General features: G+C 47.3%; 2 protein-coding genes across 3 annotated transcripts in view; one reads left to right on the top strand and one right to left on the bottom strand.

The window, feature by feature from the left end:
• The window catches only part of LOC119552616 (myb-like protein AA), a 173,079-nt gene that overhangs the window by 10,363 nt on the left and 135,406 nt on the right, over nt 1–27,310 (bottom strand). The gene's annotated exons all lie outside the window — the stretch shown is intronic.
• LOC119552612 lies at nt 25,963–26,863 on the top strand. The gene is given in 2 exon segments (XM_037862276.1): nt 25,963–26,575; nt 26,578–26,863. Coding segments are annotated over 2 exon segments (666 nt in total). The 5' UTR covers nt 25,963–26,010; the 3' UTR covers nt 26,679–26,863.

Raw genomic sequence — 27,310 nt, 5'->3', positions numbered from 1 at the left:
GTGATAATGCGGCCAGTCGGTGTCCGGGTTCCGTCCAGTCCGGCAGTTTGTCACTCCGCATTATCTGCCCCGCCGCCAGATGTCCATCGTTCTGGCTGTTCCGTCGTTTTCAGAACGGGAACGAGAACGATGTTCTGCTGAATTTTTGCATGGCTGTTTGCTCAACAAAATATCCCAAAGCATTTCGGGGATTTTCCACTCATCCTGCTGCTGCCGTTGTCGTTGCTGCAACATGCGCTTCATATTTCTGCGGTTGCCGTCCTGCACCTCGCCCTGGTCCTGGCCCTGGTCCTGGTGCTGCGCAGCTCTTCCACTTGCTATTTGCCATCAGCAGTCATCAGTGTTTCCCTTCCGAGCCCAGGACCAGACCAGAAGACCCCATCACTCCGCTCAGCCCTGCTTCAATCGTTGGCTTCATGTGTGTAAAGACAATTTGATAATCGCAAAATGCAGCATAGTTTGAGTTAATGAAGCTTGTGTGCCATGTGTGCCACCTTCGGATGGCATCCCTTGGCAGTGCCAGTCCAGCCAGAGGACTCTGTCGTTGTCGTTGTCGTTGTTTGTTGGACAACAACCGGAGCGTTTTGCTTGCCAATTAGTAATTTGCTTGCTGCCCGGCTAGGGAACGGTTGGCCAGAACAGGCTAGACTGCTCGGTCTGTCCCTGACAACCTCAGGGAGTTTCAAAATACTATACTGGAGGTGGGAACCGGCCTTGGCTTTATGGAAGGGGCGACACCAGCTTAAACTAGCTTAAAGTTTGGCCACCTGGCACTGCTTTAATCTACGAGTTGCGGGCTAAAGTATTGCAGTAGATAAGTTACTTAATATATGTATAACTCCTCTATATAAAACTATATCCACTTATAACTATTAGGTGTAGCATATTCGGTGGTATTTGCAGGTACTCTTTAAATGTGTTGTAAAGTTGCCAGTCTGTCAACTCTTAAATGTTAAGTAGGGATGTTAGTCGCAACCAAATTCAAGTTATCGAGTGCAACCCTAGCATATAAATCTGCACATCAGTTTTACTACTATAAAATGTTTAGGGAATCTGATGGAAGCAATTCATTTCTCATTGTTGCACTCTTTTTCAATTTGTTTAAATTAATTCCACAGGCATGCTCTGAGATGCTTATTGTCCATCGAAAACTCGTGTGACAGCGCGACAACATTGCAATTTGAATGGAAAACAGCGGGACTGTCGACCAAGGCGGGCAAGCAAACTGGTTGTCCCCTGCGCCACCTTTGTGTCCAGGGCGCAGCGGATTCGATGTCCTGTCCTAGAAATCACACGCAGCTCCGACACGTGACATCAAAGGACAGAACGGCGGCCATTTTGTCGCCGCCATCATTATTAATGGGCTGGCACAGGACCGGGGTCTGAGCCCGGACCAGGAGCAGAACTGCTGGCCTCCGTAATGCTGGGATTTTTTCGCTGCCATTTCCCGGTTCGTGCTTTCTTTCCGATGTCTCTGACAATTTTGACTGTTGTCCTGCACGGAATCGGGGATGTCCTGGACTGCAGTCGAAACAGGTGTGGCCGTCAACTGGCAATCAACTTTCATTTAGCAGCATCATTTGTCACGCTTGTTTATTGCCCGGTTACGTGTTGGCCGCACTTAATGGTTGTTATTGTCGCCGTCCGGCTGGGAAAGCCGGATGCAAGACGGTGCAAGAAGCAGCGCATTGCCCAGGTCCGGGATGTGCGATTGAAGATGTATCGATTTAAAATCGGAGCGGCATCCATTACCCCACCTCTGCCGAATCACCCGCGCACTGAGAGTCAGCTCATAACTAAAACATAGCCCCAATTATGCCACAAGCTCCGATGCTGATTCATTGATGAGCTCCGCAGAAGCCAAAAACGAAATGAAAACGCGCCATAGCTAATGCCGCGTTGATTATGAATATTTTAGGGTTCCGAACAGCCGCTGCGATGATCATCCCGAGGGCGATGATGATGATGATGGTGATTGGGGTTCTGGTGCTGCTCGCCTATGCGGGCAATAAATTTATATGCCTGGCCCTGCCTGCCGGGCATATGAGAATTTACATTTTGGCAATTTCCAGCTGTCGAAGGCCCGTTCTGGCCCTGGGAAATCTTCGGCGGGTGCGGGCTGCGAGCCGCATCCGTGGCGGAGTGCATCGCGTAAATTCCGTTACGTCGCTGCCGGCTCGTTTTGCCAGCAAATGCAATTTCCTAATTTCTCACTGGGGAAATGGCGCTAAGAACCTGGACCTGGACGGGCTCTGCTGACCACTCGAGCCGGGTCGCTCCGGCTGATTGGCTAGCCGGAGAAGGGAGGGCTCCCCGGAGGTGGTTCAGGAGGTGTTCGCTTCCAAATTAATGACCCGACGCCGCAGACGATGAGTAGCAGCAACAAAAACAGGGAACACAGCCGGGAAAAAGAAGAGGAGCGGCCGCAGACAAAGGCGCATAAATGCATAAAGTGAAGTCGGAAAATTGCTGCAATTGGAGAGTCTCACTAGGGGAACCGCTCCACTTCCTCCAGCCCCTGCCCTCTGCCCCCTGCTTATGCAAAGCAAATTGGTTTATGCATGAGGCGGCGGACAGACGAGACCAAACCAAACCAAACGAATCGTAGCGAAAGGATGTACACTCAGAGAAAAAGCGTCGAAAGTACGGAGGCATACATTTTCGCAATCCAAGAACGTTCTTGATCAAAGCATCGAAATAAGTACGACAAATGATGTTTTCAAGAACTAAAACTTCTTAACTTTAGAACATCTTTTTATTTATTTTATTTAAGCTTGAAGGTTGAATATATTACAAAATTTATTTTATGTACACAATAACGTGCGAATATTTTTTGTATTTGGTTTACAAATTTACAGAATTTTTTTTTCCATTTTTTTCGGTCTCAAAAACTTATGTAACATTTTTCCGCGTGTAAGGCGCTTCACACTGTAACGGCCAAAGCCGTAGCTGATATGATGGAAACACCGGCGGAGGGGAGGGGCAGGAAGAAGTCGAGGAAGGAGATACCACTTCCACCCATCACGGTTCGGGAGGTCCGGGCTAAGTAAATTGTTGGCTCAGCCCTTGATTAGCTTAGCCGGGTTCAAAAAGGGAGGTCAGTGTGGGGACGCCGGAGGAGCAGCCGGAGGAAGCTGTTGGCCGTAATGCATTTTGAAAACCACACGAGCGGAATTTATGTATGTGCATCCGTTCCACCGAGGGGTTCTGCCAGAAGGGCGTTGCATTAAAATTTCAATATGCAACTCCTGTTTTATGCCGCGTTAAAGCTAAGTGCTACGTTATCCCCGTACGGAGCGCAAAGTGGATGATGCGGTCTCTTTTGGGGCGAGGGTCTGGAGCTGCATTGCCATCTATAAATCGCAACCCCAGAAAAAATAAATGTTTTTAAAATGCTTATTAAACGGTCATGATACAGGCCACGCTCCAATGGATAATGACAGCCACATATCGTATTTTCTCTGCCCAATCCTTTTCAGCTTCCATCTGTTTGGGGGCAAAATCAATAAACGACCACAGCGAAAATGTCGAAGGCTTAGAAGCCAAATTGGATTCGAAGGGGATCGAGGGATTGGGAAAACGAGTAACAATCCTGGTCCGGGTCTAAGTAAGCAAATAACAATAAAGGGTCGGAATAAAAGTAAAAGTGAAGCGCACATTGTTTTTGGGCCCGCCCGCCCATTGGGGATTAATATCTGCACGACCATCGATGATGACATGCGGAGGAAAAAGCAAGCAAGGCATAAAAGCAAGCCCCGTTAAATTTTATAGAAGGACTTGGCGGCAATCACCCAGCGAAAGCGAAAGGGTGGACGCATAATCATCACTTTTAACGGCGCAAAGGACGAGCGAAAGGAGGTCCTGCGACCGTGCCGGTCCGAAAATCTCGCGTATGACTTTTCAAATGAATGACAGCAATTAACGCAGTCAATGATGGCGCGGCCATTGTTTGCTCTCGCCGCGTCCTGCAGCTCCTGTTTGCCATTAAAGGCCGCCACCGCTGTCAACAGGCCCTAACCCGATCCGCATGTTCCTCCACGGCTGCTCCATGTCTAGGCTTGCATTCGCGTCCACCGCCGCCATGGTTATGACACATAAAAAGCAACTGGCCAGACCACCGACTGGGCCCAGTCTGTTTCAGCACAACAAAGGCGGCTCCGTTATCAGCCGGCTGGCCCATGGATACCGGCTTTTGGCTGTTGGCTGTTGGCCGAAAGGCTCAGAGCTGAAAGCAAACAAATTGCGAAAGGGAGGCCGAGGGTCGAGGCCACTAAGTCGGTTATTTATATTACGTCGGCGGACCATCGGGGGATAGGCGATGCGTTTGTCGAGCATATTTTAGACATTTTTATGTGCCCACCGAGAAGCTGGACGCGGACTGGACCTACGGAAGAGCCTGTAATTTCAGTGGAGTTCACTGATTCCTTTGAACACCCTGTGAAGGCAGTGGAAGGGTATATTGGGACCAACGCCCTCTGCTGGACCCTTTTTGACCACTTTGCCACTCATTTTCACACGCTCCCATCGCCGGAAACTAGCCCATCGCTCGTCACCATTGATGCCTACATGGTGACCCCGTCACCGGCCGAACGAGTTCCCGGTCGCAGCCCCCCTTTTGCGGATCTGTCGCCCCGGGACTTTTGGCGTCTGTTGACCAAAACGCGTAACCAATTTTGGCCAACCCCTGCAACGTTCGATGTGTTGCAGGTTGCTGCCGTCGCGTTTCGCTGTTTGGCTGTTTTCCTGCCTCCCTGCTGCAGTGTCCAGCGGCAGTTAGTGCTGCACTTCATCATTACCCGGTCGTTATCGCTTTTTTGAATTTAAATAATGGTTGCTGGGAGTTGGGAGGCGGCGGGTGGAGGGTGGTGAGCGGTGGAAGCCGTGGCAAACTGATTTGAAATGTGCCCGACACTTACAGCGAATCGCAACCATGTCGATGGCACTAGTCCTCGTGGCTGCCGCCGCTTCGCCTGATTGTTAATGAGATGATGTTGTGGCCCAGAGACCCGAAAGTCCAGCTCGCACTTCTGCAGCCCCGTGGAGGGCTGGCCGGCCTAACCGCACTCGAAACGCTCTGGGGGTTTTTATCACACATACGACCCGTGTGTCGTCGCGGCCGTATGCATAATTTGCACCACCGAGGCCCTTTCCGCGGCCTACTGCCCGGATGGCCACTCCCCGGTGGGAGTGCCATGAAAATGATCATTAAAGCACGCGAAAATGTTGCAGGCGAAATATGCTTTCGGTTTGCCTTTGAAATGTCATTTTCGGTTGCCGCCGGTTCCCAGTTTATATTGATGTGGGGCCGGATGGTCGGTAAATGTCCATATTGTTGCGGTGGGCTCCGATATTCTGTCATTTTATGCCTGAATTTTGCACAAGTTTCGGGGCAATAGCCGCAAAATAATGATGTTGAATCGCTTTATTTTGATACATACGAGTATGTGCGGCAGCATCCTGCCGAAATGCATGGTCTAATCACAGTTCAGACAGCATCGCAGCCCCGCCCCAGTACTAAAATGAAGAAGTATTGCCCGGCTGCAGTTTTTCTGCAGTTTCCCCTCCACTGCTGCATCAGCAGAGCAAGAAATTCGGCAGAGGAAAGCGACTAGTTGAAGATGCCAAACACGCTTTTCCCCATTCCCCACTTCGATTTCGTGTGGACACTCAAAGCTGTTAGTGAAGTGCCCGTTGACTGGACACAGGGAAAACCAAAGAGGAAAAACGGAAAAATGGCGAAGAATTCGCTGACTTCCAATCAGTTCGGCAGGCGGCGCATAAAGCGGCCGAATGGAAAGTGGGTGGGGTGGATGGGGATGGGGAAAGGCCCGCTCAAACGCCAAATGTCCATCATCTGCAACGGCAATAAAACTGGCCAAAGGCAGGCCAAAGATTCACTGAGCAATGCAACGCATATAAAATATTTGCCGCAGAGCAGTGGGAAGTGGGGCCTCTGCAGATGGGTCATGGGTCAAAGATGAATGCCGAAAGCGGCGAAAATTATGCTGAGTGAAAAATGGCCCCCCTACCAAAAGGGCCGGGGCAGTCGGGTTTTTCAGTTCAGGTGCAGATAGAACACGCGTTGAGGTGCGGATTATTGTTGCATACTTTCTGCGGCTGCGGCTTCGCCCCGTCCAGAGTGAGCCCATGCCCAGCATACTTTTTGCCTGCCTGTGGCTCACAAACATCCTAGCCTTCTCGTCCTTTTTCCCACACTTGGGCCGCATATCAAAATCTCATAAAACGAGGCATACACCCACACAAGCGATTCGTCCCCGGAACTTCCTTTTTTCAGTCCTTTCAGCCATACCCTTTCTTCCTTCGTTAATTGTGCAACGATTCTTTGATATTTGCCTTGCTGCGCTTGCAGTTTGACTCTTCGATTCCATTCTGCCCTGCTTTTTTATGGCCACTTTGTGCTTTTCGGCCCGACCACCCACTCATGTGCCATTCTTTGCATGTAATTGTTTGAGGATTTTGAGCGGATTTATTGTTGCTCTCTGGCTGTGTTGTTTTAGCCCTTGAAACATTTGTGTACACGGCGCATTTGATGGGAATTTGATTTGTCAGTTGTTTAATTTATGACTGCGTGATTTCCAATCCCAGCCCACTTAATCAATAGGAGTAGTTCGCAACTCGCCCGGTTTCTCAGCTGCCAGTTGGCCCAGGACCAGGACCAGGACTCGTTTTGTGCCTCGGCCAAATAAACTGTTAAAAATGCTGAGAACGCGCGATGTGAACCAGCCAAAGAGGAACTGGAAATGGATGTGCGAGTGCCAGTGCGAGTGAAAAAAGTGCAACAACTGACGCCAGAAACAATAAATGCCGCTGAGCACTACAACACAGCCACTGCCGCCGAGGAAAATACAAAATAGCAGAAGTGCCAAATGGCCAGCGGAAAATGGGGAAAAAGTCGCAAGTAGCCTGGCAAAACAACAGCGACGAGTCACTCGAAGGAGTGTGGGGAGCCAATGTTTATGCAGGGCGGGAAAGGCGCTGCAGGACGAAAGCCCCCTTCCCCGGAACAGTTCTCGCAGCACATATGGCAGGAGCACAGATACAGCACTCGAAAATCGACGAAAATCCTTTTGCATGTTCTTCTGCAAGTGGGCAGCCCTCGGAACTCCTGCCGCCCTCCGTTTGAGCTCCACCCTCCCAGGATTCCATTTGCTGATGCAGCATCCTCCGCTGTGTGTCTTGACTCGGTTCGCTTTTATTGCGGCTATATCTGTAGATATTTTTGCAACACTTCATAAACCATAAAGGCAACACCAGACGGAAAATTTAATTTCAAGATCATAATTTTTGGGTTAGCGCTTTCTTCCTCTGAGGAGGAACAGCTGCGGATTGGTTGGCAGGGATGGAGTCTTTAAGCGAACCTGTTTGCTAAATTTGAACTAGAATTGGAACCATTTGGAGTCCAAGGAAAGTTTTATTCAGCGATCCGGTCTCTTTCTTTAATTATTTAAGTTTTTCTTCACCAATGCTCCCAAACTAGCCAATCCAGCTTGGGTTAGGCAAAGTGAGCGAATGGTCTTCTGAAGTATTAAAGTCTGTCCTAGTCACATTGCTACAGATCATCAATCACACACGATCACAGATCCAAACATGACTCCCTAGCATAATTCACGATTGCCCGACTTTAAGGGAATTTATTTTCAATGAAAAACGACTAATGTTAATACTGAATCAATAAAAGTTCGACAGCTGGGATGCGGAAGTTCCAGGACCACTGAGAACTCCTACTACAGAAGTTAAAAAAGGCTCCCCAAATAAAATAAAGGATTGGTAGGAGCCAAAACCCTGCCCGGTGCTTTATGAACCGTCGATTCTGGATTAGGGCCCCTCAGCCCAGTTTATTGTCAGTTGCAGCAGCCAGGTGGAATTTAATTAAGGCTAATCAAGGCGCAGCTTTCGGCCGGAAGCAGGAATGCGCTCCATTCAGCGCCACTTCCGGCTGCTCCCCCCGCCCCATCCCCTTCCGCTTGGACAAACGGATGCGCGAGTGACACGAGTGGCGAGCAAACATTTCATTAGAGCGACTTTCGAGCGCTCTTCTTTTCTTTTCTTGTCACTGAGCAGCTGCTAATGAGAATTTTTGGCCTGGCTTGCGAATCCTTTCAAGGCGGGCACTGCGGAAATGGCGTGAAAATTAATTAAATTTGGCGAGAGCAACAGCAGTAAAAAGGAAGTCGGAAGGTGAGCGGTGCAGAACAGAGCCACATCTGAAATTGGCGAACAAATACTCGCCTAATGGTAGCTGATTTTGTTTGCGATGATTTTCGTTGCATGAATAACAGATGTCGGGTTCGCCAGAAATGGGGGAAAAAGCAGGGTCGCCAGGCTGTCTATCCGTCCGTCTTCGGGTGGTTCTGACGGTGCGGATGTCTCTCAGTCAAATATTAAAAAATATATAAATCATAAACAGATGACGCCGCTTTGCATTCAATTTTTTGGCGTTTTTGTGTCGGTGCTGTAGCTATTGTTACTTTGCGTATTATTTATTCATAATTTCTTTTATTGTGTTTTATTGTCGGGCCTTCCAGATCCGTTCGTTCATCACACGCACAACGAGGCGTATACGTCACGTGCAGGAGTCGAGACGAGGTCGAAGTTGAGGATGGGGAATGAGGACGGGGATGCGGATGAGTCGTCGTCGTGTTTTTTACGCCTGCCTAGCTCAGCGCAATCAGTTGACACTTCCTTTAGCATGTCGTCATTTATCTCACAATGGTCTGGTCTGGCCCTCTGCTTAATTTGCAAATTTGTATTTCTTGTACAACTGTCACTGGGACGGCGAGGTGGGGGAATCGGGACTGCGACTGGGACTGACAGTAAAAAGTAACATCCATGTCTCGTTTGGCTTTGGCTTCTGATGCCGCTCCCCCTGGCCCTCCGTTCTGCTCAGTCTGTCCATCTCCATTCACAGTCATCACACATGGTTCTTCCGACTGGGACTCCTTCGACTCCTCCCCGGCATCCCGCTTCTCGCTTGGCTGGCCCACCAAAGCAGTTGTCATCAAAGTGAGAGGCGTCTGGGGCAGGAGTCGAGGTGGACTCGTCAGCTGTGCAATCATTGTCATTATCAAATGCGTCATGATTTCCTTCGGTGACGTCAGTCAGTCAGTCCATGGACTGTGATGACATCTATGGGGCTGTCCTGGAATGGTCGTGCTCGAGGAAGGCTTCCTCAAATTTAAGTCTTAGCTGCTCTTGTGCGATCTGCAGCTAATGCAGAACAAGTGGCAAGTTCCCAGTAAATCTTGGCGGGGGAGAAAGTGAAACCAGCCAAGGGCTGCGAGTCGCACAGCACTTCAGGATTAATTTTTCAACGCTCTGCGCAGGGGAGAAGGTCCTTGGAGGGGTGGGGCTGCATAAGGAGGGCATTTCACGGCTGTTAATCCATGTGTCGCAGGCGACATCGCAGCCCTGGGAATGAATTATGTGCGACATGTACGAAAAATTACGCGCAGAAATTGCAATGATGAAAAATGAAATTTATTGTGAGCTGCGTGGGGAGGGCTTAAGCTGCTTGCGGCAGCAGGCTGGGATCTGCACCCCTTTTAACACGCTTTTTAAATTTATAATGACGCAGGTCGCCCGGGATGCAGGAGGATGCAGGACACGGGAGTCGGCATTCAGCGCTGTCGAGTTGAGCAGCCTAATTTTCAGGGGCTTGTGCGAAAGTTTGTGCGCACTTCAGCGTGGAAAATGCAATAAATTAAGCAAAATACTTGAGTCACCTTGAGCCCCGGTTCCTGATCCTTGAATGGACGAGCGGGGCGGCATCGAGGGTTGGTGCTCGAGCGTCGTCCTTTGGGCGACATCTCGGCAGCCGTTGTCGAAAGTTTACTTCTGCCCTTTTCAGTTCCCTCTTTTTGTTTGACTGAGCGCGTGATTAAATGTAAAATTGGATTTTTATTATTTGTTTGCAAAATATCCTCGCTATTGTCCCCTGCCAACGTCTTTTTGCAAGTTTTCAAATTGCGTGGCAAATGGTGAAGTGGCAGGGTTAGGGGTTCGGAGAACAGCCGTTCTAGTGCGCATATTTTGGCAGAACCCTTATAATGCGATTTCGTAACCTTCCAACTTGTGTGTCAGCTGGCGAGCATGCTGCTGGCATATAAAATGAGTGCACTTGACCAGGACAGGGTCGGTATATTAATTTCGGGAACAGATCATAACATTGCTGAAATAACTGAGCGCAGGCAGGTGTGTTCGGGGCTGAAGATGTGCTGGGAATTGAAATGAAACCAGTGAGCAACAGCAGGTCGTTCACTCACTCGGCCATTGTGTACCCACCAACTGCATAAACATTTGGCGCAATATCTAAAAACCCACGCTAATTGACACTAATTGCAAATACCCCACCACGCCCCCAGCCAACGAGCAGACGATTATCACCGGGATGCAGGCAGCAAATGAATGGATACTGAAATCATTTGGTGCGAGTAATTGCAACAAAATCGAGAGGGGCACAGTCAATATGGGCTCCAGTGCACCAGTAATCGAAGTGCCCATTCAAATCCAAATGCGACCGGCTCCGCAGCTGAAAAACTCTACTCGAAACGGCTGATCGATTGGAGCTGTGTGCAGCCCCAAAATTATGAAACAGCATCCGCTGATTGGCAATCGGTTGGCGGGCCTAGCAAAACATTTGAACGCCGTAATGCGAGGCGAGCAGTTTAGCAAGCCAAATATGATTAACTTTATTTGACCCACACTGCCCGAGGGAATCGATAGATCCCACCTGAGGAGTAGGTTCGGAGGAGGTGTGGCAATCAACAGCTCTGGCTCAGACAAGAGCGTAATCAAATTTCGTCACATTTAAAGCACACTTGACACATTTTAAAATCAAATTTTATGGCCAACAAACGTCGCCAATAAAGCCAAGTCATCTCAAGCTGTGGCTTCGTTTCCCTGGCCTGATAATGGGCAAACAATTTCCCAAATTTGCGCTGGGGGAGCGATGAAGGCAATCACAGCTCTGCCAGCCAGGCCAACAGCCTGTCGAATGTACTTAAATCCAATTGACAATTTGAAATTAAAATGCCAAAAGTACAACACACACGACCGCAATGCCGAAAAGAGCCGGCTGGGGACGGCAGGGGCGATGCACTAGCAGATGCAATCCGAGAAGCTGAGGAATAATTCATATTAAATGTATGCAGGCTCCTGCCGGATATTCCACTCTCTGGGAAGACTCGGGCACAGAATCGTGGGTCCCAAGCGCTAATCAAGGACGGTTTTTGCCAGTGTATAATGAAATGCAACGCTGCGCACTGCACACGCAGCACATCTGGGAGTGTGTTTATCTACGAGTGTGCGTGTTTGTCCCTGGCAGGAATAGAAATTGCAATGTCAGCAATTGGCAGCAGCAAAATCTAAATAAACATTGTCACAAAATGCAACCGAACCCTCCAGCCGGCACCAGAATCAGCATCAGTTGGAGCAGCGGGTTGTGCAAAAAGGGTTTTGTGGGGGCGGGGTCCACGTCCGCCCACCCGACTGTTGGGTTGTCAATAAAATTGCCAACAGCTACAAGACTGGAGGGTCTGTCCTGGGTGGCTGTGTGTGTCCTGCCAATAGGTAACTAGTTAGACAGCAGAACGCAAATGCAGTTTTGCATTTGTGCCATGTACGCGATACGGATACACGAGGAGATGGCGAGCGATACCCTCGTCGATGCGGACCCATATACGGATACGGATACGTCCTGTTGCTCCTGCCTGGCCCTGGCACTTGGGACTTTTGTCATTTGCTTTATAAATAAATGCATTTTCATTTGATCGGAGAGGAGGGGGGAGGACACGGCAGGCGGATCCCGCCCCCAGCTTGCTTGATTTGTCAGCTTGACGCCCTTGATCCACCGCCCTTCCAATCGAGTCCTCCCCCAGCTCCTTCGCTGCACCCATTTGAATTTCCATTTTGTTTGCCTCGACAGTTTTTCCACTGCCCCCGCCCCGCCCGGCTTGGTCCTTAATGCTCTCCGGTTCCATTGTCATCTTGGACATTAGTCGACACAACGCTCGTTTCATTGGATGTCGATACAATCCAATCCGTTCACTGCACCGGAGTTCTCACGACGAGTGTCTGCAAATATCTGCAGGACATAATTTTAATAAACTTACATGGCATCAGCTGGCTGGCAGGTTGGCCGGTCGGGCAAGCGGAAGCGGAAGTGGGGCAGAGGCCAGAGTGGCCAGCCCTCTCCTGTCCCATGTCCAGCAGGTTGATTAGAAAAGTTCTGTTATTACAACAGTTTTTCAATTGTTATGGTGCTGCACGGGAATTGGCTGGGGGGACTGGAGGGGGCTATGGTACAAAGCGGTTGGTTGTTGAAGCGAAACAATCAGTGAGAAGCGGCAGAAGGGAAATGGGATTACGAGATGACAACTCCATCGTTGAATAACACGGCAGACGGGTCTTTAGAATAACTCATTTCTAATCACATACGGCAGCGCTTCATGTGAAAATTAAACTGAAACGTCGCTCTGTAGTTCAACTTTTGTGACTGCCATTCGAGTTTTACGCTTGGAGGACCGGCACTTAAGGGAGAGAGTACCTAGTAACTAGTACCCAGTACCGAATGCAATTTACCAGCTTGTTAATATTACCTTTTTTAACTCGCCTCGCTGTAGCGTGCAATAATTTCCACTATTAAAATAAAAAGCGAAAACAAAACAAAATCGAGGCCGTGACGGGTGGAACAGGGCGGCTTGCGACTAAGGGGTTAAATCTGTCACCCCTTCGCCCGTTAACACGTGTTCGTTGTTGTTGCGACAAACCAGCAGCAATCACAACAGCAACATCAGCAACAACAGCAACACAAAAGGCATTAAAAGTCACCTTTCGGTGGAAGGACACTCCCCGATTTCGTCCTCGTCCTCGTCGCTGTCCTTTTCCAATTGTCATTCGCTTTTGTTTTATGGGACTGCAGTTACCCACTCCCGGCGACGGTTATTGTTGTTGTCAAACTAATTGTACGCAACAAAGAGCAGGGAATGAACAATTTTGTGTGTAAAACATTTGAAAAATCCTTGCAAGGGGCAATTGCACTTGGTGTATGTGTTTTGTCGCATTCAGGAAGGACTGCTAGGATATGGAAATGAATTCGAAATGAGCCAGCAGTGCCGTAGACGGCTAGTTGTTGCTGTGAATGTTCTGCACGCTCGGCAAATTAAGCCACATAAATAAAAATATATTTTTTATTGTTCGCAGGCCATCCCCTCCTCCCTCTGAGATTCCAGTCCATTCGCACTGCTCCTGGCACACTACGAAATTTAAATTAGAATTTACAGGGGCGCGAGGGGTCGAGCCAGCAAATGAAACGCTATAAATTATCGCATCCTTTTCGGTGGTTGCTCCTGCGTCCGGATCTACTTCTATTGCTGTTCCTGCTTCCCCTTGGCAGGTAAATTTAAATGCGATTTGTTACGGTTTTGGCTTTTGTCGAATTTCGTTGAAAGTCGCGTGTCCTTGCGGGGCTTGGGAATCCGTTCTTCGGTAATTTATTCTTGGGATACCAAAATATTGCGACAGGTTTTCTTAATTCGAATCTTATGGGAGCAAGCACTAGAGGATGTTCCGCTTTTAATTGGAAGCGGAGAAAACTTGTGGGCGGAGGGGTAGTCAGCTTGTTAGCTAGAATTATCCACTTCCTAGACGTACTGATAATTTGTTTACACTAGAAGTGACGTTCACAAATATTTCATTTCGAAAAAACTCCTGCCAAGGTAATATTAAAGATCCACAGCTAATGACCCAAAATCCATAAACTTAGCTTAAGTCGTGGGGCCACAAAAATCACCGCCTCCCTTTTTTCCCTCCTGGACACCGTGTGCCCATTTAAGTAAAGAAATCAACGACTGAGAACCGTTGGCCGAAAAAAATGCTGAAACAACCAGTATTGTTAGTGACGAAGACCGAAGCTTGGAATACACTTTTTTAAAAATTATTTTATCTACACATAAAGAATATGAGTTTTCTATGGAGCACATTTGCCTAATTCCACATTTCAGAACTATCTGCCAAACGTAAATACGTATTTATGAAACTAAACGATGACAGTTTAAAATCAGAAAAAAAAAGAAAAGACCTTTTTTTAAAGGGTGTTACATAAACTGAGGTGATAAATTTTGCGAGTAAATGACTCAAAAGTGAGACATCATCAACAAAATATAATAAAGAAGTTGAAGGAAAAGATTCTCCACGGAGATCCATTAAAAGAGGGTCTTTGCTTAAGCACGCCGCAAGTATAATAAAAACAAAAATTACAGTTAACAAAAAACGTAATTTGGGTAGACAATTTGCCTCCTTCCCGAGAAAAAAATTAAATTCTGGAAAACTGCGTCATTAGGAAATATTAGTGTTGGATTTCCGTTTCGCATTAGATGTTAATAAAGTAGGCCCACGCTTTTCTCTAACTCAACCACCATCTTTACGTTAAAATTCTAATGGCGATTCAATGAAATCTGTCGCATTTTCTCTAGTCTGCTGATAATTTTAGAAAGTTATACGTATTTGCCCCATGTAGATATGATCATCGTATTACTTACTCTATATTTTTGATAGTGAAACACACTTACCTGAAACGAAATAAAATAATATAATTAATTTGGTAAATAATTAAAAAATGAACAGTATATTTATAAAAAATTGTTTGTTGTAACTAATAAAATATGTTAGGAATTACATATCCTTGCTTTGGGTATTATAATATCAGTCAGATGCTTACATTGCTGGTTATTTTGGAGGTAGTAGACAAATCGAAAAGGGACGGATAATTGCTACTTAGGCTTTAGACTGGCTTAAATTCTACAATTTCAGTTTGCTGTTTGGTGGTCAATTTTAATTTGTTTTGTGTAGTAGATATCGAAATGGATATTTTCTATGCTAACCAATTTTCTAGCAAATATGCCTCCAGGTGCAATTCTATTGTCGCGGTGAATCTACCTCTACTGGCAATGACGACTCAGACTCTTAAGGCCTTTAGTTCTAAATAACATCTTAAAGTTATGCCAAATTTAAATGTTATAGGTAAATAATGTAAGGTATTATAGGTAATTTTAATAAATTTAATTTTGAGAATAAATAATTTTTCTGAATGTGCACATTTCATCTACTAAATAGTAACGAAATTCTATATGGAGGACTATATCGCAACTTCAAAATGTTTAGTGTGTTTTATTGTATAGTCATATTATGTCATAATAGACACAGGATCAATGTTCTCGTCGTTCTAGTTACTTGTCGTAGTCCCTTCAAAATGAAGTCCTTACTTTTGAAAGAAAATGCAAATTTCATCGCTGGCCGACATATTTTGTTTGGAAACCTGAAAACACATCGCACTGGCCTCTCCCCATTTTCCCTTCTGCCGAGCAAAAATGCTAATTAAAGTCAGAACGCAATGTTGCGGAAAAATGTTTTCGTCCCTGAAGAAGGAGGGCAGGCTGAGTTACAAGAATGAAACTTAAAGGTCGCTATGGGCATCTCCCTCTCACCTAGCTTGTTGTGGGGTGCAGTGTTTTTGTTCTCGGCTTCAAAATTTAAAGCAGAGTGTCACCCGAAAAAATTATACTCGATTTAATTTTCCAGTTCAGTTCTTGTCTGCTCTCGGAATGGTCGTTTCCCGGGCCAGTCATTCTGTTCTATGTACATCTCCCCCTGCTGGGGCGTCTATCTCTTCTCGGACTCGGCATTCGGTGTCAAGTTTGACTGGCCCGGGTTCGGGGCTCTACGGGTTTTGGGTTTTGAGTTCGGGTTCCGGTTTCCGAGTTGGCGTTATGCATTGAAATTAATTAAATCACAGCAAGCGCAGCACTGCTGGTTGCTCCGCCTCCAATTATACGAGGCTGGTGTCCTTTCTCTGGACCCGGGCTGTTATCACGGCTCCCAACCGAACTCCGAAGCAACGGGAAGAACGGAATCTAAGCCCTTTAATTAGTTGGCCCCGATACCCGATGGAATACGCAGCAGACCAGCCGAGCGGCCAGTAATTTGCAATCATTGACTTATGGGCCATGGAATGCCGGCTTAAAGAGCCCTGCCTTGAAATTTAGTCGGAGAGCTGAAACTAAAAACCCACAACCAGCTGAGCTGCTCTGCAATTCCATGGAGCTGCCCAGGCCGGGTGGAAATGCACACAAATTTGTGACATGAAAATCATTTAAAATGCAGAAAATATATTGAAAATTCAGTCAGGCACTTTGGAGTCTACACTAAACAAACTAAACAATGTCCTGCCCCGACAAAGGGCGTGCGGGGCTTGGTGCTACGGAGGGAAAAGTTGTCGTATCTATAGAAATTATGCAGGCAAATTTATTATGGCACAGAATTTAAATGAGTTGAAATCGTTGTCATTGTTTTATTTATACAAAATGGGCACTTTGTTGTTGTCGCTCTCGTTGTTGCTGCAATAATGAAAGTTACTCAATCGGAATATTTCAACTTATGTGCTTAACAATCTCGAAACAGCCACACACCCGCACGCAAGGACAATGAAAAGTGAGCATTTGACAATGCAGCCCTCTCCCCGACCGTCGAGTGCAGTCCTGTAGCTGTGTACCCATGGGAATCGCCAATTTATTTGTCACTCTCACTCGACCCTGGGGCATTCCCCCCTCCCCAATCTATCCCATGTCCTGTCCTGTCTCCCAGTCCATCAGTCTCCCAGTCCATTAGTCCGGAGTTGGCATCCTTTGTTGACTTCATTCAGTTTTGCGGTACATTTGATTTGTATTTCGCTCTGCTTCCCTCGCTTTGTTTCTTCATTGGCATTTTGTGCTTTCCTGATTTCCCCAGCAGACATCGAGAGCCAAAATCGAATCCGGTCGTCCCCGGGCCCATATCCCTTACTTTCCCCCTTCGAATTGTCATCATTATAACGTCATTGGAATGTGTGAAGGACGTGCGAAAGGGGTAATGAGGGGCGAAGAAATCGGGTTAAGCATTACATCAATTGGTCACTGATGGGTTGGCAGCCACGTCCTTCTCCTCGCCCCGGATCCTGGCGAGGATGGTCTGCAGATGACTGGGGGAAATCAGGGAAGCCGTAGGATGCTAATGCGTGGAAAGAGAAAGCGGACTGGGCGAGGGAAATCTCGGAGACTGCACACTTCAGGCTTAATTTCCACACAAGTCGCACGCAAAGACAATCGAAAGTGTCGCCCGAGAACTCTATTAAAAATCTTTTAGAGCTCTTAAGTACGAAGAAGATGATGAAGAGGAGCCTGCAGAAAGGCGACAGTCGGCAGACAGACAATGCCCCTGACTGGAGGACCTCCAGCGCCAAGAGCCAGGAGCGCCAGGAGCGGCGGCCGGGGAAACAACATGGAACACGGAACACTGCTGTGGATGAAGATATTTATTTTAGGGATAAAAGGAATTCAGTAGGGCTTAAAAGTGCGGATGAGTGCCACTTCACGAGCAGCGAAGGAGCGCCCAAGGAGACAGGCAAGACGAGCAGGACACACACGAGCGACAATGACGAGGACCAGGACGCCACAATGGGTTCGTGACCGGAGGGGCAAGCGGGTTCGGGGCAAGGGCGCGCGAAAAGTGCTCAAGAAAACACCGAAGAGTTGAAAATGACGTTAAAGTAAACAAGATGAAAATTAAAAGCACCGAGGACAACAGAGGAAAAGCCGGAAAACAAAGCGGACGGCGCTGGAGGAACGGAGGGCAGAGGCTCGCGGCCGGGTGTCGGGATTTGATTTAAAAATGGAGTGGCATTTAAATAAAAATCTTGTTGCATATTTACGGGCGCACAGCATAGGGGGTAGGGCCGAAAGCAATTTGAGTGCAGCTTAATTGTCACTACCAACGGTTGGACGGCCCTTTCGGCCCTGTCGGCTTTTGACCCCCTCCAGCAGCACTTTCTTTTATTTTCAGCGCCCGTTTTGCTCGGCTTTTGTGTGCTCTCTTTGAATAATTTAAAAGTGCCAAAAAGTATGCAAATGTTTTCGCGTTTTGCTCTCTGCTCCCGACCCCTGACCCCCGGCAGTTAAACCCAGGTCCCAACACCTGTTCCAGTGGAAAGTCCTCCCTTTGCAGTAATTTTTGTATGATCCAGGAGAGGTCCGACCCGATTATAATGCTGTGCTAATCACAGAGGGTTCCAGAGTGGCTCCCTAAAAATAAAGTTTAGGTAATCTCCCTCTTCAGCTGAACGAGTTCACTGCATTAGACTGCAATCTGGACACGGAATCAGCCTACGCCCAGATCCGGCACAAACTCCATATCAGAAATTTTCAGCTTGCCCCACATGCAACATGCCAAACTTGGATATTATTATAATTTGAGCTCTTTTCCAGGCTCTTCCGAGGCCGAGCGGCCTTCAATCAGACACGAAGACCGAGGCCCGTTCCCCGGACCATTCGCCATGACATATTTGAATGCAAATTTATGCAAAACGTGTCAATGTGCTAACAACAAAAGCAAACGAGTGCCGCACTAACGTGTGACTAAAGCTGAAAAAGTGCAAGAAAATCATCGCAGTATAATCCGAATCCACATCAGGGCTGGATGACTGACTGACTGACTGGGTGACTGACTGGATGACTGACGTACGTGGCAAGTCAACAAGGGGCGAGGCTATATGCCAGTGGGTCCCTGGCGCTTCTTCTGCTCGTGCCTGATTGACGTGACCAGCGCTCGCTGCGCTCTCTAATCCGTTAATAGAAACATTAACGAGGCATTTTCCGAAAATTATTTCGGGCACGCGATACGACCTGCCCTGCCCTGCCAACCCCACCAGGTCTATCCCACTCTACTCCACTCCATGCCATCGCATCCCGGCTCATCCTGTTCAGCCGGGCTCGGGGGAAGTCAAGTCGAGCCGCTCTTCAGGCCGTCAGTCAAGTTCAAAGTGCAGTAGCTGGCACAGTGCCTGCTGCAAGTCTGCCACCGCTCAGCGCAGGTCGGAAAACGGAGAAGCCTTTTCGCCTCGCTTTAATTTCCCGTCGATCGTTAACCCTTCGGGTGCGTGCTAGTGTTGGTGCGAGTGTTAGTGTTGGTGTGAGTGGGTCCTGGAAAGGGGTCTTGAATTCGAGCTCGGGGTGGACGCCCGCTCCTTCGGAACTGTGGCAATCAGTGCACGTCATGGACTGGTGGTTGCTTCCAGTTCAAGCAGCCCGAAATAATTGCATTGTAATGTGCAAAGTGTCTGCCACCCAGAGGCCACCCCGTGCCCCGTGCCCCATGCCCCATCCCCCCGCCCCACCCCTCCCCTGCCTGCAGTGTTTGCATGTCGAGCTGTTGTAATTTTTGCACGTTCATCTATGCCAGTGTGTTGTGTTTGCTGGCTGTGCGCACACTTGCTGGCAGCCACTGTGTCTGAGCAGTGTGCCCGTCTATGTGTCGGTAATTTCCAATCTCACTTTGCAATCGTTTTACAACATTTTGCTTTTATTTTATGCCAAAAGCGCTGCTAGCAACTTTTTGATAGCCCCCTCTGCTTCTTTTATGGCCCCCCGCTCCGCTCGCATTTTATTGCAGTTTACTATTTATGTGTCTGCTGCAATTATAACGGAAACTAGTTGAGTGCCACAGTGGGACCGTTCGCCCAGGAAGCCCCGCTCAAGTGTCCGCCCGAGAACGCGATTGCAGCCACTGTGCCGGGTCTTCCTGGCCATCGCCTTCAAGCATGGCAGAGCAACTTACTGCTAATTAGTTTTAGATCGATGACCAGCGACGTGCGAAATTTTTAGAGCCACGTTCGTGACGGAGAGGCGGACAGTAAGGTCCTTAAGCTAGACAGCAAACGGTTCCCCAGTCACAGAAGCCTATATTAGGTAACCCTAAAATCTGGAAATTGGAATCATTAAAGGGGAGCATAGCTGAGTAAATAGAAACTTTATCTACTAATGATATCGACTGAGGATCGATTTCTATAAGTAAAATGGACTTTTTGGCTTTAAAACAATCAGGTGGCAGGTACATTAAGATACATCCAAGGCGTTTAAGGATATGTCAGATTCTTCGAGTACTAGTAAAGGGAGTGCATGTGTTTTTCTTCATATATTGATAATTGGCGCTTTTGTCATTAGAAAGAATCGCGCTTTAGCTGTGATATTATTCTAAGTGGTTCGATCTATCAATATTATGTTCATCAAAATACTTTCTAAATTAATATCAAGTTTGGGAAGGAACTTCTCAAACATGTACTCATTTTGTTAGCCTAACTTTTAAGCTTTGAATACATATACGGAACGGAGACCATTTATGTTCTATAAATTTAGGAGATGGACGAATCGAAAAGTCGCAGAGTCCTGACGAACAACCAATTCCAGGACCCCAGCGGGCTCTGTGCCTCTTTTATGGTCGTGTCGTGGCATTTGGGCGCGCCTTTGGTTCGCTGCGCCGCACCACTAAAATGTAATAAAATAAAGTGTCGGGGATTTTCGGTTTCCGCTTGGATTCCCTGATTGCAGGAGAGACAGGTATCCGTAGCCCCACCCCTACCAGAAAGGCGTAGCGCCCGCAGGCCCGTCAATGGTGTGAAGTATGCAAAAAAGGAAGCCAAAGCGAGCTAGCAAAAATCGATTGAACAAAAAATGTGGCCAGAATCAGGATTGCTTTGCGTGTGGATCCGAGAACGGCATGGACTGGGCCGCAATCCCAGCTGGTGCGAGCTAGTGTACAGTATCTGCTCGTCCTTTCCCCTGAGCGGGTCCTGCTCACTTGTGTTTTATAGATTTGCTTTTATTGTGCGGTATTTATTGCGGTATTCGCCGGCAGACTTTTTCTGCGCCCATTTCTTGTTGCCCGGCAAAATTCAAGCCGAGTGCCTGGCAATGGACGTGGATGGCGATGGCAGAATTATTTTCGGGCAGGGGTCCGGGCCATAAGCCGCTTAAATTGGTTGGCCTTTTTCTGGGCCAATTTTTCTGTTTCGTTTTCATTTTTGTGCCGAGTTTTGGATTTCGTCGGCTGTAAAAGTTTTGCCGCGCTGGTTATAAAAATTGTTAATTAAGTTAAGTTTGAAATGTTGTTTTACGGCTCTGTTGCGCCCCTTTTTATGGGTGTGGCTTGTTCGGTAATGAAGGCAATGAATCGGGTGTGCGGTTTAATTTAATTCTCGGCCGGATTTGGTTGTAGAGCCCCAGCCACTGTTTTGCCAATCGAAATTGGGTTATTTGTTGATCGACTTTCGTTCGAATGGCTAGGAAAGAAAAGCAAACGGGTAAAGCTGCTCCCTGAGTCGCTGGAATTTTCCACACACCTCGCACAAAGACGATCCCCGTGTTAGTTTTGGCAACATCATTAGGGACTTCCCCGCCCCCAGTTGGAGCTGTGAGCACCTGCCGTGTGTGTTTACCTGAGCTCGCTGCCTGTTTTTGTTTGCTTGTTTATCCCGCCATCGCAGGCGCAAATCCTGCAAATGGCGCATTGTGTTGCTTATCTGCCGGAGAAAGCAGAGAAAGCAGTGAAAGCACAGAAAGCATAGAAGGCGGAGGCAACGCACCGCGAAGAAGTGCTTACATTTGCGCAAATGCAGCACAACAAACACAGGCAAACAAGGACAAACACTGGGTGCTGAGGAAGACGTTGGCTCTGTTATTTAAATAAATCGTTGCATACTTTGTGGCACGCCTTGTGTGGGCGATGGGCGTGGCCCGGGAGGGCGAGTGGCAGAGCTGGGTGGCAGTGGAGTGGATACGGAGTGAAACTTTAAATCTCATTTGAATTATTATGGCGGAAAAAACCGCTCGACAGTTGCGATGTTCGCTCTTTGTCTGCATTCTGTTGCATACTTTATGGCGTTTTAAGTGCTGCGACGATTTTGCAAATGCTGCAGAATGTGTAGTTGTTGCCACGGGCCTGTCGCTTGTTGCCTGTCAGGCGTAATGCGCCCAGTTAAATGAAACTATGCAACACTCCGCATTACTTTCTGCTCCTGACCCAATTTCGCCCGCCGGATAGCGGATGAGTAATTAAACAAGCGACTGACATCCGGCCAAAGGCCGATCATTCCGAATATGAGAGGCATCCGGCTTTCGTTTCACCAGTCGAGCGGTAAGCCGAGCTTGAAACGCGCTAATTTGCACCAGGGAGTGCTGGTCGGAATTTCGAGGGGCCTCATTGAAAACAAACACCCCGGGGATCCCACTACAGGTTAATCAAAATGATTGTGAAATTATTAAAAATATTTGAAGAGGCCGGAGAGCGAAAGTGAAGGCCCTCCGAAGCTCTTCGCTGAAATATCAGCGGTTTGCAGTCACTTGATTCCATTCTCGTCATAATTTATAAAATCCGGGTTGACTTCCATTGATTTTAACGCGCCATTAGCTGCTCGTGCTATTTCGCGCTATTCCAGAACCTCAAAGCGGTTTCGGGCAACTAACCGACCACTTTAAGCTGCCAGAAACCGCAGCTTCCGCCACCTCCAGCCCCCTCCCCCCGAGGGCATTCAAGTCAGGATGCCACTTGATCATTAACACTGAATGTGGACCGCCGAGTGGGGTGAGAACGGGCGCCAAGCACGGGAGCTGCACTATTTAACAGCTTCGAGCAATTGCAAACGTAAATCAAATGCCACATTTTGCTGTGGCACCATCGCGGCTCCGCCATTCACTCCATGCTTATTTTATTTGTAATTTTTAACAACGTGAAACTTGGGTGGGTTGCCCAGGCAGAGAGACATGCTACACGGACAAAAAATTAACCCATTTTAAATAGCAATCGTCAAGTAAGGAATATCACTTCCCCAAAAATCACTAGGGTTTTAGCATGTAATTTTAGGTATCTTTATGTATGCTTTGAGTAAAGTGTAGTCGACTTTCTAAAAGCATTTAAGTTTAAAATAAAACAGTTATTTTATGATTGAACACTGAAAACCATAACTTTTATTCAATGACTATTGAGTAAAGGTCTAAAGTCTAACTTTTGACATTTTAACATAGGCGGTGTAGTACTAGCTACGATAAGAGTCTATATGTAATAGGTTTTAAATGATCAAAAATATATAATTCTAATATATCTATTGCCAACGGTACTGACACCGAGAGCTCGTCTGTTGGAATTCGGTTGATTCCTTTTGTTCTAAAGAATTCGCTGATTTATATTTGGGGAATTAAACTTTCAAATATATCGTTACATACTTTTATACGCCTGATTATGTGTGGGGCACCCACCTTAAATTGTCAATTGGATGTTTTTTTAGCCTATTTCATTAAATTTTCTAAAACAATTCTTCCGTTCCTTTAATTCTTTAATTAGACTTTTGGCATGCGACAAGTACTGAGTTAACCATCATCTATCGTTTGACGGCGACTTTTACAAGAAATTGTTTACTTTACATATGAATCCCAGTCACTTTTGATTTCATAAAATCATAAAATAATGTAGTTTTTGTTTCGTAATAGAAATTCCTTACCAATCAGGGATTAAAATAAAATGAGTTTTACGTCCGAAGTCTTTCGGCCATCCTCTTACGAGTATATGTATGTCTGTATAGTAAGGATGCGTGGCCGAAGATTCCCTCACGGCCAAGGCAGAGTCCTCGGCACCGTGTCACGCCCACATCACTGGCGGTCGAGGAAGGGGGATAGAGGTCTCCATTGGCATGCAGTGCAGTGCAGCTGGCACTCCTGGCTTGGAAGAGCAGGGAGCTGCCAACTGTTGGATGGTGCTCCTGCACAAGCTCACACAATTTTGATTTATTATTTTGATTCCTGTTACTTTACTACCTGCCAGGATGCAGCCAGGAACTGCCACTGCGCCTCCCCCAGCCACATCATTGTATCCAGAGCTCGGTAGTCGTCGAAGCTGTTCTTTATTTTTATTCACACGGTTTCTGGTTTTATTGCTCCAATTACTTCATGTACTACTCGTTTTCCCGCCCTCCCCTCTTGCCGGTCGATGGGTGGCACTCGAGAAGATTTAATATTTTCCTCTTCTGCTTTCTTTTTACTGTTTTAATTTATCGCGTTTGCAGCGCTTTCGAAGGATTCTCTGGGGCAAAGGAGTACAAATCAAGCCCGATAGGAAATTCGTACCAAGATTTTCCTTGTCGATCAGTTACACGGATATAAGCAGTTAAGTTTGGTTGAGCCATGGAATGCAGTTAATCCCAATTGAGAAGGGCATTTTTAGCGAAAACCCATCCTTCACAGCTCTTTCAACAACTTGAAGGGGCACAGCCAGCAACAACTTGATACCAATTAAGCACTCACAATCATATGCTGAAAGGTTGGAGCTCTCCATTCCGCAATTCCTCCCTTTGCAAAGCCATTTGGTGCTGGGTCTTCCCTCTCGACACCTGTTCCTGCTTCGGCTCCTCCCGCCGAGATGCAGTATGCAAACGCTTAACTGCACATAAAATATACAAAACTAACTTAGTTCGCGCATATCGCAGGGCATAACTCAGGGCCACCCGGCCCCACCTTGTTTCCCAGCGAACCCTTGCAGCGTGTGCCACTTGCCATTTGTAACCGACTGCACAAAAACAAAACCAGTGACAATAAAGGGGCGAAAGGAGCCCCTAACGAGCTTCACTGGAGCTTCGCTGGAGCAGAGATTGCCCTGAATCTGAGCATTGGCTTTTCGCCGGGGTCACCTGAAACTTGCGACCGGCGGAAGATCTTTAACTCGAATGGGGATTGAATAATTCCACTCTCGCCGAGATCCTGCTGGATTTGATCTGCGCCGTTCGCGCCGTGGACACCGCTTAGATGCTCTAAGCATTACCATATCAAAGATATGTATTTTTAAATCCCCACTCGCATCGCACTCCGCTAATGGCAACTGCTGAGTGGATGCAACAAAGCGAGTGCACTCTGCGGGGCGTGTAGTGGGGCAAAGGGCTTCGACTGGGCTGGGTTATGTATAAATTCATAAAGGGAGCCACAGGAACACGGAGCGAGGAGGGGAATGGCGTCGAGAACCACTGCGACTGCGACTGCCACTGCGACTGCGGCAACATGTTGTAATTGCGTATTTTATAGATATGCGCGGTCCTTGCGAGAGAAGGAAGGAGTGGGCGGCTGTTGTATCTGCCATTCGCTCTGTTTGCTTTTGTTTGGTGCGGAAATGGCAGCCGGTGTGCAGCGGAATATGGCAGTAAGAGCAACAACATCACGCATACGCCATGTTGCGCCATTTGAAGTTGTTGGCGTATACGTAATTTTTATTTTACAAGCAAACAAAACGAAAAAATAGAGAAAACAGAAAACATTCAGCGCTGAAAAATGCATTCAGAGCCACGGCAATAACAAAAATGGCACACAGAGCACAGAGAAATTTTAATTGCTCAAAAAGCGTCGACAAGGGTCGTGGGGGAGCACATGTGCATGTTGGCTGGGGGACAGCCAAACTAAATTTGGGTCCGTTATGGGAAACGTTCCTTTTTATGACTCTTAATTCAATCAAAGCTGAATGAAATTAGGAAAGGAAAACATCAATTATTGTTTTCGTATGCCGTTTGTTCTAACAGATTTGGGATTGGGGTGAAGGATCACGGCTGGAACCCACCTTTTACTCGGTACTTATGAAGTTTTAACCCTTAGTTTTAGTATTGAAGCCATCTCTTGTATGTTTACACTTGTGCGCATTTGTGAGCGCATATTTTTCGTGCAGGTGAAAGTGAAAGGCCGCTCCAAAGAAACAAAAAGAAATTCACAGAAAGTCCCACGCAAATGCGCACTTAGCGAGCCCTGCCCTTTCCATATCCTGTTTGAAATGCTTCTCCGTGTGTGTGCATTATCAGCCATGTGTGAAAATCAGGACATGCGCGTGAGAGGATGGGCTTTGTTTGGGCCACGTTAGAAACTAATGACGATAATACAGACTCGTCGCGCTGCTTTCCCTTATTTTTAATGCGATATTCATCACCGTGTACTCCAGGGTTGACATTCAATGTGCAGCGGCATTTGAGTGTGAATGTTTGGATAAGCATTCTGAGTTTGTTCTCTATCGTATTCAGTTTGGGCGGCTAAATTTTTGCACTTACTCGATGTTTACGTAGTCGTCTTACACAGGAACTTCAAGTTGAATTGATACAAATCTACGATGCACAGTTTGAGTATTTCATTGTTTTTGGCAATCGCAACGACGTTCCGACCATCCGTTTCCTTGGAGGACGGGTCAAACGAGCTCTCCTGCCCGTTGATCCAGGAAGCTCGCCTGGAGTTGCTCTGCGGGGGAGTCTACACCGCCGATCTCTTCTTGAAATACAAGGACGCTCTGACTACCGTTAATGCACCCTACAAGGTCTTCTACCACCTCCAGAACGGGTTCTACTTTCTGCTGGTGAGCTTCAACGAGTCTCCAGTACAGAGTTGTGAAAGCACGATCCAGCTGAACGATGGCTTAGACTTCTTTTGCGGGGACGGTGAATCGCCTTTGAGACTGCCGGACTCCCAGGTATTTTGCCACAGGAACATAATGAGCTACGTGGACGACTTGATATACGAGTGCACAAAGCCAGGAATTACCCATTTTTTAGGTTCGGAATGGGAGGGAGTGGCTGCGATCCACTATGCTGCCAAGTCTAAAAAACATAAGGTGGGTTCTGCTGCCGGAATGCCTGGCTTAGAAGCTTTGCTGCCCTGTCTGGCGTGCGTCTTGCTTCAAAAGTGAGGTTGCTGTCAACTGGTATATTCGAAACTCCAGTATACTTTCAGTCTGGTCAAAATGCGTTTCTGCTCCATGTTCGTGCTCCTCTACATAGTGCGTAAGCTGGAGGAAGCCAATAGTGGACGCGACCTCAAGGAAAGGCTGGCGATGGGAGGATCCTCAACTCGACTTCTACAGACCACTATTTCCCAAGGACGGAAGAATAAAGAGCTCTTCCGAGCCTTGCTCAAAATTATTCCCAAGTGATTTTCCCCTTTTCTTCTGTCAGTCAATAAAATATAAGAGATACTTTGCACTGCGTATGCGATTTGAGGCCCAGACTTTAACCCCGCAGAGCTAATGACTTTGCTTAAAGTCTCTACCCCGCAAGTTTTGAGTTTTGCGGGTCCAGCACAGGCCAATATGGCGGCAGTCCATATAAGCACATAAATTACGCCAACGCCAATGACAATGACGACAATGAAATGTGATGCCCCCTCCCTGGGTGCCTGAAAATGGCAGTTAGCCGTGCCTGTGTGTGCGGCTGTCCATGCCTGCATTTGGCTGCCATTGTTGGGATGTCTAAAATTTCATGCCACAACAGCAATGTCCAACTACAATGGACTCTGCTGAACTGCTGGCCAGAGGTCGCCGCCCATTTTGTTTATCCGAGTAAAATAAGCAGCTTCGAGATAATGCATGCAATCACGGGGCAAACGAGCCGCAGACGAGGAGTGAGGTGGCGGCGGACCGG

Source organism: Drosophila subpulchrella, chromosome 3L, assembly GCF_014743375.2.
Source record: "Drosophila subpulchrella strain 33 F10 #4 breed RU33 chromosome 3L, RU_Dsub_v1.1 Primary Assembly, whole genome shotgun sequence".
In the NCBI taxonomy this organism is placed as follows: Eukaryota; Metazoa; Arthropoda; class Insecta; order Diptera; family Drosophilidae; genus Drosophila; species Drosophila subpulchrella.
This window is presented reverse-complemented; position numbering and strand designations above follow the sequence as displayed.